The 14,611-nt window shown below is 34.0% G+C and overlaps 1 protein-coding gene across 1 annotated transcript; it reads right to left on the reverse strand.

Annotated features, from left to right (window-relative positions):
* Positions 1 to 3,832: 3,832 nt before the first annotated feature.
* LOC140782675 (transcription factor bHLH144-like) lies at positions 3,833 to 6,908 on the reverse strand. Its single transcript, XM_073129374.1, has 4 exons — positions 6,795 to 6,908; positions 6,607 to 6,713; positions 6,298 to 6,476; positions 3,833 to 5,349 (listed from the first exon to the last, which is right to left on the reverse strand). Exon 4 carries the CDS (start codon positions 5,039 to 5,041, stop codon positions 4,346 to 4,348), a length of 696 nt encoding a protein of 231 aa, XP_072985475.1. The 5' UTR covers positions 5,042 to 5,349; positions 6,298 to 6,476; positions 6,607 to 6,713; positions 6,795 to 6,908; the 3' UTR covers positions 3,833 to 4,345.
* Positions 6,909 to 14,611: the final 7,703 nt, after the last annotated feature.

The following is a 14,611-nucleotide window of genomic DNA, read 5'->3' on the forward strand; positions in this document are numbered from 1 at the left end:
ATGGGGTGTTACATTTCTACATTATTTCAATTATATCTTTACACCTTGACCTCAAAATCATGTTATTTTAAAGCCAAAAGATCCCTAACTCTCTATGCTACGACCCGTAAAAATATCAGAATTTTATTACGAATAGCGGTTTGTAATTAAAATTTATAAATTAATAGTAAAATACGGTCAAAAAAAGAAAAAAGATGAGAAGGAACAAGAGAGATACTAATTCAAATTTTTTTGACAGTTAATAAACATTAATACCTTGCTAATATACTCTTCTTCTTCTTATTCTTTTATCTCTTTGCCTTTTTTCACTTTGAATAATTTTATATAAGTCTCTCATATAAGAAAAATGTTGTCGTAGCACTTGTGTTCAATATATCATTTTCTAAGTTTATCTATTTGAGATATTTTATATAACTCTATAATCCACTCTCCTACTTTTTTATTTTTCATTTCATTGCTACCTTATACTTTTAAATACATTTCACAATTACTAAGTTTGTCGAAGAAAACTTTAAAGTGTGAGTTAACTATCACTAAGCTTTCCTTTTTAGAGGAAACAAACCAATTCGAATTAAGTATACTAACTATAACATAGATTTGCAACATCCATAAATAAATGTAAGCTTCCCTCGCAAAGCTTCAATTCCTATTCCATCTACCATTAGAATTATTAGATGAAAGAGCAAAGAAGAAGAAGAAGAAGAAGAAGAGGAGGAGGAGGAGGAGCGAGTTAACTATTTCAAAAATGCTATTGCTAATTTTTATAAAATATTTATATAATATTCCTAAAAAATAGGCAGTTAAATTCAACAAATGCATGTAAATAACTAAAATATCCTTCTTTCTTAAAGTTTAGGGTGTAAATACTTTTCAATATATTTTTACCTCGCATAAAATAATAGATTTATTTTCTTGTGTTACAACACTGGGTAACATTAGATAGCTATTGAACCATTTTAACAATTTATAAAAGTGTTATAAGCTAGTTCAATTTTAGTCGATCAGTTATATTTAACTAATGGGATGACATTTATGAAATAGCAGAGCAATTATGATATTTATAATAATGTAGTGGCTATTAGATTATTTTAAAAGTTCTCGTGCAATTATGTAAAAATTTAAAATATAAATTGCTTATATCCTTTTGGCTCCCGTTGGTCTTAGGATTGACTTCTATGGTGAAAGATTTCAGATCAAGAACCTAATGAATCTTGCTTAAGAAATTGTACGTAAAATGAAAGAATCCAATCTATATTAAATATTTTGTATTTTTCATGCTTCATGGTCATGCATGAACGCATAGGGTGGATCCGATAATCTTTTAACACATTTAGGTTTAGCAGGTGGAGTAGTGATTTGAATGCATGGTTGTGGTTAGTCTGTTACCCATGCATCAGATGGTGAATAAATCTCAGCAAGCCTATTTGTCAATTAGCATGTAAAATTATCACCCATTTAGTTTGAAAATCAATGGGTTGGACCTATTAACGTCCTACAAACCTATGGATGAAGGTGAAAAGGATGAAAATTAACTATTTTCTAATAGCTTAAGTTTCTAAGTCAATTAATTATCTAATATGGTACCAAAGCAAGTTTTTTGTTTAAAATATTATTCATTCAATCCTAATTAACTATTATTTTATCTTATCTATTTTCATGCGGTGGGGAGGGTCGTAAAAATCATCTTATCTATTGTTTAGCCGTACACATAAGAGCGTCGTCGAGTTACACATTCTTTTTATCTATAATTTATTCATTCGCAAGATACAAAAGATTGCAAATTGTGACTCAAGAGTTTTCGAGGAATGGTAGATATGAATTACCTTTCTTTCACTATTATAGGCATGTGATTTTGATTATCTAGCCTTGGAAATTCATATGGCTATGCTACTAGATCGTGATGGAGCTATATGTTGACGCAAGACTCACTATGCTTATGAATCTATTGGTTTATGCTATGGTTATTCTTCATCAATATTTTCTTGGTGTCCTTAGGCTTGATGCATTGGTTTTATTTGTTCTTCTGCTTAGTGTAGTCAACTGTGGAACTTGTATCAAAGAAGTATCACTCTATGTAATCTCTTATGTATGTATCATACACTCATTGTAATTATTTGGATCTTAATAAAAATTCTACAAAGCCAATGGTGGCCAACAGGCTTTCCCTAAAACTATAGAAACTATTGTTATAAGAGTCTCTATTCTTACTTTTAAGTTATGAGTGGATGAGAAATAGAAGTCTCAATTCATGTTTTTTATAATTAGGGTGGACGAGATTTCTTTGTAAAATTGATCTCAACCAGACAATTATCACACAACTTAGCTATATGAACTCATTGAAGCTTGTAGTTTTGAGAACAAAAATGATAATTTTTATAAATTGTGGGAATTTATTAAGTTCCAATTAACCATAAATCATTACTGAGGTGAGTTAAACTTTTGGCCTCTCATATAGAACTACATGTCTTAACTACTGTGATTACGAGTGAAAATGAGTCGAATTTTATGATTTTGTCATATATGAGTTATAGTTGTTCTATACGTCTTGATATTCGAATTTATATCCGTTTCCAAATAGTTTATATAGATAAAATATGGTTTGAAAAATAATATCAGAATCACAATCTGTATATCATTTAATTTAAAATATTATAAAAGTGGTGATATAAAAGATTATTTATACTTTATATGAACCTCTAATCTTAATTTTGTATATATTTTTTTATTTCCATATATCTCAATAATTATATCATAATTTCTTATAAATTCAAAAAAAAAAAGAATATGGACATATCTGAAATCTGATCCATTTTAGTGATTGTAATTAAGAAATATGTTAACTAAATTTATTATTCACTTTGGATCCGTATCAATATTTGAAAAATATTATTTGTATCTTTCTTTTATTATTGACGATATGAATTACCACTATCCTATCTGATTTCACCCCTAATTTGTGATAATTGTAAATTACAATTTAGGGCTAATTTTACTTAATTATAATCTCTATTAATTTATTTTAAAGTCTATAAACAAATAAAATATTTCTAATATTTCGAAACTTTTTTTATGCATGAGCATTTGAGATTAGATATTGGAATATAATGGCACAGAAGTAATACTTTCATAAATCTAGCATATCACATATCACATATCACATATGCAAAACTTCCACATTCAAAAAAGGAAAGGTGCTTTGGATAGTAGAAAGCTTTGCTATTGTTCGAAGTTGGAAGTTGGAAGTTGGAAGTTGGAAGTTGGAACTAGTATACAAATATTCCCTGGAATGTGGTAATTTTGAGGAGAAATATAATATTATGAAAAACATTCGAATAAACTATTATATGTTAAGACCTTTCAGTAGCAATAATGTAAGTAGTCCTAATACATGGAGACAAGACGAATATATCGTTTTCTTTGTTTCCACCTCTCGTCCTATCAATTATACTTCCATTTTCCTTAGGAGCTGTGAAAAAGTCAAAACAATTGCCTACGTTCTGATCAAATTATCTACTAGTTGAGAACAATCAATTGAAATTTCAACATCAGATTGTTCCAGCTTGTCCAAAGTGAACAGTAATATAAAACTCAAAAAGCCCCTTGGGCCCTTATCCATGGGAAGTTTAAAGGTACACCATTAGAAAGAAAGCTGGTTGAACATGGATCTATTTTTTCAAGAGAAGATTTTGAATAGTTAATCATCTGAGCACAATCACACACTTCTCATATAACATGGAACTGAGACACTAAAAGAGACAGACATTACTACTAGGCTAGGAAATTAAGTTTTTTTTTTTTTTTGGGTTAATCTGATTGACCACTAATAAATATGTGAAGCCAAAGTGGTAGTGCCATGTCCAACATGACAAAAGGATAACACCACAGTATCATCCCATAGACACTAGCCACCATTCACATAAAAGGAGCAAGTAAAGCAAAGTACAAAGCCACACACTACAACATCCAAACCCCTTGGCAACTGCAGGGTCCACCACAACAGAACCAAAAAGAAAAGGAGAAAAAAGAAAAACAAAGGAAAGAAAGAAAATTAAAGTGAGCATCCACCCTTTTGTACTGCTCCTTTGCCCCCACTTCCAATCCTTCTTTCTTTCTTTCTTTTCTAGTAGACAAGCACGATTCTTCCTTCCTACCATGCCTTCATCATGGAGCATAAAGCCACAAACAAATGTGGGGGCAAAAAAGGGTTGCACCAAATCATCACACTGCACCATAGCAACAGTTCGAGCTATCCAAATATAGAAGATGGCTTCTTTTGCTTTATGGAAAGTTCTTGCCTAACTAAAAACTCCCCCCCAGTTCACTTATGATGCTCTGATCACTAGTTTCAGCTGTCGGAGTTATTATGTACCCCTAGCTTCTTCACCTCTACTTTCAGTGATTTGAGGTATCTAACAGCTTCATCTAGAACAGCAGGAGTATCCATTTGGTCTCCTCCCGGGATAATTCCTTTAAGCGTTCTTACCATCTTCTTCATTCTCTCCTTTTTTCTCTCGCTCGACTTTGATTTGCTACCTCTTGACGAGCATGATGAGGAATCGCCGTTGCTGTCCCAGTATCCTGGAGTGCGTGCCGTGCTCACGACGTCGTCTTCTTCTCCTTCTTCTGAGCTCAACAACGCATCGATCTCTTCTGTATCCTCTTTGAATCGGCTTGAATATCCTTCGTTGTAATCATAACCTCGATCTGCGCTTGTGCCAGCTTCATGAGCTTGAGTTCCATAGATGTTAAAGTTAGGGGAGCTCAACTTGTGGGCCAATGAGGGGTGGAACATGACTCTGCTTTTGCTGTATGTCTGGTCAAAGATTACAAAGTTCTTTGGGCATGTATCAAAGGGCTGGAACTCTATTTCGTTAAGTGGACCGGGAAACTCATGATGCTTCCTGCCAATCAGTGAATCATCAAAGGTAGGGGCTGCAGGGGCACCATTAGTATAAAGAGCTCCTTCAAGCGAGTCGATGGCGTAACTGCCCTGTTCGTGCCCGTTACCCCTTCCAGCGAAGAATCTCGAGTCCCTCTGCATTAGTTTTCCTAATCTTTGAACTTTTCAATGTTGTTAATGCGAATGACTAGAGAAAGTTGACTGGAGAAAGTGCTGATCCTTTTATGTTCTCATATCACGCGAATTCCCCCTTTGGTTCTAATTGGAGGGAAGAAAAAGCTTGTCTACCACGCCCGCTCCTATCGTTTTCAAGACTTCGTCTCCTCTATATTTTTCTTGTAATAAGATCAAAGTGTGAAACCAAAAATTGATATGGTATATGACTTTGATGTAAATTGACTTAGGTCAACCTACGTAACAGGCTTAAGCAGCTGACGGAAGTATTCAGCCTACAATTATGAAGTAGATAAAAATGCTTAGTCAAACTTTCAAATAAGAAGGTAATATTATAACTATGCTTTTATATAACATACAGATGTAGATATATATACATACATATCAAAAGCAACTAATAAGTGGATAGTGTACATAAGCTTCTATCCTATATGCACATTGAGTTGCAGATATCTGCCCTTCCATTCTATCTGTTATTCTCAGCTTGTTTGTTTGGCAAAAAGGGAATGTCCTTGTTTGGCCTTATCCACTTCATTTAAAATGAGAGCATGCTCTGAAATTACATGAGCTATCAACCATATAAACACAGCACAAAAACCCATCTTTAGCCCATCAAACCCATAAGCTTGTGACCACTAAAATAAATCTATTTCAACTGTTTTCATTTACAGATACTATAAAGGCTGCCCTGCCTGCCCTGGAAAAAAGGGTTTTAAATAAGTGAATGAAATTTAGACTTGTCTGATATGCAGAGAGTTGAGTAAATATTCCAACAACCTCAACTTGGATAACTACTGTAGATAAAAGAATAAGCAGAAGTATGCTTGTCATGACTTCCATCTGAAAACAGAGTACCTAGAAGCAATCCAAGATAACAACAAAATATAAATCATCTAAGACCAAAACTCTGACCCAGCAGTTTCATACTAGATGTTTACCCATTTCGTCTACAGTTAGTCTACTTAGCAGCAAGAAGACACATATAATTGGATCAATTCATAAGGCACACACAAGGAAAAAGGACATCTTTGGAATAGATTCTTAGCAAAGTTGATATATTAATTAGTCTGAATCTAACTCAGGCAATAACAGAAACAGTGAGAAGAACATCAAAAGCATGCATTGAATTCTATTCTATCTCTGTACTATTCTCTAGCTATGGATGAGGTGACTTTGTTTGTAATTGTAAAGTTAGATAGAGTAGAACTACCAGAGTTGCTTACCTGACACACTTGCATTAACTGGTGATAAGCGATGACTCTAGTGCTCATTACAATCTCCCCAACTGACCTCACTCTGCGGTATTTTTGCAGATTGACCCCAATGTACATTCTCTTCCTCCCTCAGACCACCAAACCCAAAACAGGCAACTCCCAAGGCAATTCAAAATCACCCAACTCACCTGCAAAAGAAGATAATAATAATAAATCCATCCAATATAAGCCTCCATTGATAAATACATCCCACAACAAAAGTACAGAATCGAATCACGAAAGAAGCCCAAGATTAAGGGAGTGGAGCAAAGATCTCACAGAATGACACGGAAGAACACTACCAATCGAACACACTTCCCGTAGTAGCTTCCAAACGACCAGGCCAACGGCATATTGGGTGATCTTAATATCTTCAATCTCCAATTCTACAAACAGTAATGAATCAAGAATTGAGAGAGAGGCGAAGAAATAAGATACGATTCATGGACTATATATGAGATTCTTACGACTGAGCTGCTGCCAGAACCAAACGAAGACCAAGGAAGGGGAGAAACAACAGTGGAATAATAAGAGGGAGGGGAGGAATAGTTGGGCCTTGGAGTGGTGGCTCCAATAAGAACGCCTCGGAGGCTATAAAAAGAGTGCATATTTTTTGTCGAGGAAAAATAAAAAAAAGAAAAGTTCTTGCACGTAATGATTTATTTTTGCTTTTAATAAATGGGGGATAATTAATGAAGGCGTGGGCAGTGGATCATGGGTTTCGGAACGCGTGCCCCTACTGCACGAGAGAGAGAGAGAGAGAGAGAGAGAGAGAGGGAATCGAAATCCCCGGTCGCCGTCCGATCTCACGCCTCGGAATTCGAGATCACCGTCGGTCGGGGATTGGAGGACAGCCGTCGGATCGAGTGCGCGCGTGCCGAAGGATTCGCCACGTTGGGCCCCGCGTGATTCTCATGTGCCGCTGTCGGAGAGAGAGAGAGGAAGCGGGCATTAGAAGAGGCGAAGCCATCATCATCATCATATATCGTCATGATTATATCATCCTCGCGTTGAGATAAAGAGAAAGACAGAGAGAGAGAGAGAGAGAGAGAGAGAGAGAGAGAGAGAGAGAGAGAGAGAGAGAGAGAGAGAGAGAGAGGGGATTAAAGGGATTAAAAAAAAAGAAATTAAGTTGCTGGATACGGGAAGGCTACGGAGGGACAGCGAAGCCCACGAAGCACGCGCGGGCGCTTCCGTTTATAGAAACTGACTGACCGCACCAATTGATGGTCATCATGGCTGGCTCTCGATATTATGATTCCGAGCACAGGAGGAGTGCTCGTCGCTGCGCGCGATCTCTCTCTCTCTCTCTCTCTCTCTCTCTCTCGTCGCCTTTGCTGGATAAAATCTCTCGACTTCACGGATATCTTCTAAACTCCAATAAAGAAAGCAATTGGGTGGCAACTTCCGAGATCATAATTGAAAGTAAAGGAGAAGCGGAATGATGTCGAACGAGCTGGCTTTCCCTTCGAACAAGGCAGTCAGTCAGGCAGGCAGGCAGCGAAAAAGGGGAGGAAAAGGGATTATAGTCTATCTAACCATGTTTCAATTCGACCCTTCGATTCTGTTCCTTATGTCCAGAGATGAAGGAACAACTCGATTTCTTAACAAATTAAACAAGCCGACCATTATTATTCACTGGTCGGGTTATACCAAATTTATGAGACAAATTAATTACTTAATTAATGTCGGGGATGATATTAATTTGCTAAACCTTTTTCCTTTTCTTTTCTTTTTACATAAATGCTATATTCTCATCAAAGATTTTGATGGAGTACATTGTTTGAAAAGTGATATTTGCCTTCACCAATTTGGAGAACCAAAATCAAACCCAAACAGGATAAAGCTATTGTGTTTTTCAAGCCTCTTGGAGACTCTTCTACAAGGTATATATAGAAGGATTTAAGGTTTAAGTGTCTTTAATTGCATGGAAAGATGTGGTTTTTTTTTCTTCTTAAAAAGTCATTTAATTAAACTATCACCTCGGTAGTCACCTTTCTTGAATAGCCACGATCGATTTACATCTTTGTTGGGTGCTTGTTATTCTATAGCTTTGGCCACAAAATCGACAGCAGGTGACTTTTATTATAAATGTATTTCCTTTTTTATTCTTTCTAATAGAAGACTAATAAAGGATTTGTTTTTAATAGGAGACAAATCTTATAAGATTTATATAATAGTTTAATTTTGAGAAACCTTCCACTTGTTTAAATAATCAAACCAAGATGATAAATATTTTGCAAATTATATTGTCAAACATATGAATCGATCCGATTTGAGATTGTTTATGGTCCTAAATTGCTTAACCATCAACTTTTACTATTTATGGGAAGTTTTGACAAACCATAAATCAAAACTCATGAAATGTAAATGAGGTGACGTGGACTTTTGCATCATGAGACTTTTTTTTTCCAACTGAATATCGTTTTTTATAGAAATTTATGAGAAACATGGTGAGTTTTGTTTTAATTATCATTCACATTCTATAGGTATTTATAACTAATTTGATAGCTGCATTTTAGTTCCTCGAAAACACATTGACATTAGTTTTAATATTTAATATCCGCCCACAATCCAAGACATGTTATGTGCCCACATGGCACGCATGACGCACATGATATGACAGACAAGCGTTAAAATAGAAACATACGTGTACTTAAGATAATCTATTATAAAGATAAATTATATTATGAATAATTTTCTTTTCACCCCCTGAACTACCACTTTATATTTGGATACACAATGACTTCTTGAACTGTCAAAAATATCTTACATCACTCGTTCCTTTTAGGTTTTTATTAACTATTTTCATCCATAAGTTATCATGTGATAGTCATATGACAAAAATATGACATATTTATCCCCCATATTTGCAAGTCACATGCAACTCAAGAGATAATTTTATGTTGACCAAAATAGAGTGGTAATTTAGTTATTTCCTTAATTCTGTCTATGATATTAAAAAGGTGAGGTATTTTTGATAATAAAGGAGCGAAAAGATAATTATTTTTTCATATTATAATCCAAGTAGACCTTTTAGCATAAGAATTCACATTTATTTATCAGAGTAATACTAATCAATTATAAAGTCTAGTAGGACCCACACAAGCTAAATAAGCCATTAAGTCTATGGCTACTATATAGGGGTGAAAACAAGTCGAATTAAGTTTAACCCGACCTAGTATAACACTCACAACCCTAAACACGTGCATGGCACGAGCTCACATGGCACGTATGTGGCACTTGACCATTTGCTTAGTTACTACCAATCAAATAAACTTATATCAACATCATAAATTTATTCACAACATCTAAACTAAGAATAACAAAAGTTTAACTGTCAACAACACACGGATAACCCTACTTTGGCCCCACAGAGGCCATAACACATCATCAAAAACTTTTCATCACAACATATACACAACGATGGTATATACATAATTATACAAGTACAAAGTCACCAGCTAGAATATAAGACAAGGATAAAAACACACTTTGGAGGATGTCTATTAATACATCAAATAAGATAACTCATTTAGCGCATAACACTAACCACACACTACTCTTCACCCACTAGCAAGATCTCTAAAGGAGTATCATGCTCCACTCGTTCACTTGGGTTTTTGGAAAGGAGGAAACAAAGAGAGTCATGAGCTAAAGGCTTAGTGAATAGACCTTATCTCGAATTAGTGATGCCAAATAGAGAGTAAATCATGTACTAAATAATATGAATCAAAAAGCAGTATGATGCCATATATGAGCATGTATATACGTATCATCAACGACAGATATATGAATAAAGTCAATTCTCATGAATGAGCATATTATATCCTCAACCAAAAATATATCACATGATGAAATTACCATATAACATTACTGAATATAACAACATATCATGTATAACAATTATGATCCAATGATACTCACATCAATGATGATGCATGATGCATGCCAACCACTAGATAATCGTATATGTCAGAGAAGATATAATTAACATATTTCTCACTATCACAATCATTCGTTTCAACTCTAAATATCATCCACCCTATTGGACTACGGTACCCGACCCCAAACTCGATACACATCATGTTACAAGCTCAGAACATACTCTGTCATACACTAAGAGTATCTCTGTAGATAAATCATATTCTGTCATACGCTAAGGGTATCTCAGTAGATAAATCATACCCTTGTACCCTATCATACGCTAAGAGTACAACCATCAGCCATCACCATACTCTGCCATATGCTAAAAGTATATCTAGTACCAGTCCGAACTAGATACCGTTCTAGCCATCACATCATATACACATGTACTTTTATGATTTCCTATACATGATAGATCATATGCATATATCCAGTACTATAATAGATTATGCAACTTAGGAATTTAGGTGATAAAGAAGCCAAGAGAAAACTGATGTAATGCAGACTCCAACCATGTATCTAACATATGCGTACTCCTGCTAATCCATCACATGCACACTCATGATAGAGATCATCCCGATATAAACCCATAACAGTATAATCATCTCCAATCATCTCTATATATCTCCAATGTACTCAAATCCCAGATTAGCCTAATCAAAATGCACGATAAAATATGTTTGACTGAAATCATCTCTATATAAAGTCATATAATCATGTAGAAGGCCAAAATATGCATGTACATAATATGACATATTTATTCTAATTTGAAAAAAACGTCTAGGGGATAAGATTACTCACCACCACTGCAAATACCAAACAACCACTCGTTCACGTTGCTACGACAATGATCAAGCCTCAATAGCTAGGTCCACAGGGTCTTGAACAGGGGGGTCGGGATCTGAAATTATTTATAACAAATAATGTCAGTCTTTCTATTCATTAAAATTAACCCGGCTAAAAGATAATTTCTTGTTGTAATCATGTACTCTTCATTTCTATATTTATTTTGTTATTTATTAACCATAATTATATTATTTGATAGTGTATTAAAAATATAATTACCTGCATATTATTCTCTTTGATAATTAAGAAAAAAATAAGAATTAAGTTACTGCAATTAATTATGCAGGAATATATGTACATAACCCTAATAATTATTATTACTTACCTAGGATTAATATAGTAATTTATGTTGCAGGTATTTTATTAAACATGATATAATTCAATTTATTTACTAACTATGGCATAATTAGATTTAATTAATTTATATAAATTAAATACATTAGATTAACTAAACTAATTAAATAATTAATAACATAATCAAATATCATTAAAATAGTATCAATAATATGCATATAGTGAGAAAGAATGTTTGAGAGAGAGAGAGAAAGAAAGAATGCTTGAGAGAGAGAGAGAAAGAGAGAAAAATGAGAGAGAGACCGAAAGAAAAAGAGAGAGAGAGAGAGAGAGAGAGAGAGAGAGAGAGAGAGAGAGAGAGAGAGAGAGAGAGAGAGAATTAAAAGGGAGAGAGATGGTGGGGAGGGAGGTCGCGACGACGGCGACGGGGCCTACCACGCCAGCTGGCCCGACCAAGTTGGCCAGGCCGATGCTTGGGGCGCGTGGCGCATTCCCCAGCTACCACTAATGGCACGAAGCTATCGTGCCATGTAGTGAAGAAGTGTTTTTTTTTGGGTTGTTACACCCGGTACCCGATCCTAATTCAGATATGTATACAGATAGTCTTTTAGAAAAAATTCGGATCCAGATACGGATATGGGTATAGCTAATTTATCAGATATGGATTCGGATAATGGATATCCATTTATTTGCTTATATAAATACCCAAACCCAACTCATCCTAGCCCTACCCTCTCCATCTCTAATCTCTCCTAATTCCCAAATGCTTGTAGCCGCCTCCAACTTTAAAATCCCTCCTCACCATCATTGATCACTAAACTTTTGTGTTTGCCATCGTCTTTTTCACGCTTTATTTTCCGCATATTATTATCGATAGCGTGTTAATAGATCTCATCTCTTAGTGCGTTTCCTACATTTTTCAATTGGTATAATGATATTGCCATTGAACTGATGAGGCTCTTTATGAAATTAATTAAGTTTTATTCAAAAATTCTAAATATGAAAGGAGAAGACCTAGAAGCAATTATCAAGAAAGAGTAATTCAATGTTATGAATGCCAAGGTTATGGGCATATCACTCATGAATGCCATAATCACTTTAAGAAAAAGGTAAGACTTTGTAGGCCATTTGGGATGATACTGATGATAATGACTCTGAATCCGAAAAAGAAAATTATATCACTTTCACTACTTCTTTGTTATCTGTCGAACTTTCTAATAAATCTTTGAGTGCAGATGAACAAGATCCATATATGACAGATAATGAAGATAATTCAGAATTACAAAGAGTTTACAATAAATTTTACAAAAGCAAAAAGATTAATCTACTTGTAGGACAACTCAAATTGGCGAAAGAAGAAAAAGCTAAGATGACAGAGAATCATGTGAAAATGTTGAAAGATATGTTGTGTCTCAAAGAAGAAAACCTAAAGCTCCAAAAAAAAAAAAAATTGGATAACACTATTTTAATCTCAAACTCTTTAATTTCTAAAAATTCTTCTTTATATGATAAAATTAAATTTTTGGAGGTTAATTTGCATGAGAAAGTTTCATTTAGAGAAAGTTTATCTAAAAAGGTTAAGGTTCTTGAGATCAAATTAAAAAAAGCGCTAAGATCTCATTTGATAAATTTTATGTAGGGTCCAAAAATTTGAACGAACTCCTTAGAGCACAAAGGAAGGGAAAAGAGAAGGAAGAGTTAGGATAGATGCTAAAGGATCAAATACCTCTACTCCAAAAGTGCAATGTAATGTATATTCTTCTTCTTTTGTTCAATCATCTTGTCATTACATTAATACTTCTCATATTAATTATAAGACAAATGTTAAGAAATATAATAAGTGTAACATATAGGAATGGATCAAATGGTAGAATTTATATTCCTATTTGTCATCATTGTTGACTTAAATGATATATTAGGTCACATTGTAAGTTTTTGCAAAAACCTAAATATGTTCTTTTATTATGGACTGAAAACTAAGCAAGTTTGGGTTAGGCAAAAATATATTTTGACACCTCTTCGAGGTGGTGCTTTTGAGTGATCTCTTAGTGGGATATGCTAGCTAGAGAGAGTTTGATTGCTTATTGATATTCCATAGCTATATGTTTTTGTGTATATATATCATATTTTTAAGTTTTAGATATTTTTTGGATTGGTTGATAATTTGTGAGTTTTAGGATTTTGTTTTTGTTTATGGTTTCTGATTTTTGTTTTTATTTTGGATTGTAGTTGACTTTCTTTAAAAATAAAAACATGAGAAAATTAAAAACTTTAATGCACTTATTGAATAAGAGTAATTATTATGACATGAAGTAGTCTTATTATAGAGTTATGATTAGATTTATAGTCATTTGTGTTACCATTTGGTATATTATCTCTAAGTGGGAGAGTGATATATAATAGTTAGTCATTTCGATTGATATTGATTGCTTAATTTGTTTTTATAATCTCATATGTATTTCACTTGATATGAGGGTTGAAGTTGTGCGGAATATTTGATAGTAAAAAAATAAAACTCGTGCTATGCTTTATTATGATGTATACATTGTTATACGTGGATACTTTGTGTTTTAGAAAATCATGTTGTCACAAATTGTCAAAGGAAGAGATTGTTAGATTTATTTGTACTTATATAGGTAATAAATTATATTTTAAAACATAATTTATATTCATGTAATGTGTCTAGATTTCATGTCGGAGCATATACATAATGTATGAGATATTTGATGAAGAATATTGAAGTGGAAGATTAATTTTAAATTCAAAGTATTCAAAATAATTTTAGAATTATTATTGAAGTGCTTAAACGATATCATGATGGTTGAAGAAGTATGAAATTTTACTTAAAGTCATAGAAACAGACACTCTACATCTAACTATTTAGTCTGCCTTTTGAACAGGGTGTTCGAACGCACTCTGGTCCCTTTCGAACGCACTCTTTAGCTGTTCACACCATGTGTTCACACATACAAAGAGCTTGTTTTGGTCGATCGAACATACCTTGCAGGTTCACATATATAGTGGTGGCGTTCACATATACAGAGGTTCATATTTGGTCGTTCGAAGCGTGTTCACACTTCAAGTCATCGTATTCGAACACACTCGAGCCGCGTTCAAACACACTGATGTAATTTGCGATTTCTGGAGTTAGATGACACCTGATTTGACTTAGATTTATTTTATCTCTAAGAGATATTTATTTTATCTCTAAGAATAT

This window comes from Typha latifolia, chromosome 2 (genome assembly GCF_019914945.1).
Source record: "Typha latifolia isolate L0001 chromosome 2, TyphaL0001v2, whole genome shotgun sequence".
NCBI classification, from domain to species: domain Eukaryota; kingdom Viridiplantae; phylum Streptophyta; class Magnoliopsida; order Poales; family Typhaceae; genus Typha; species Typha latifolia.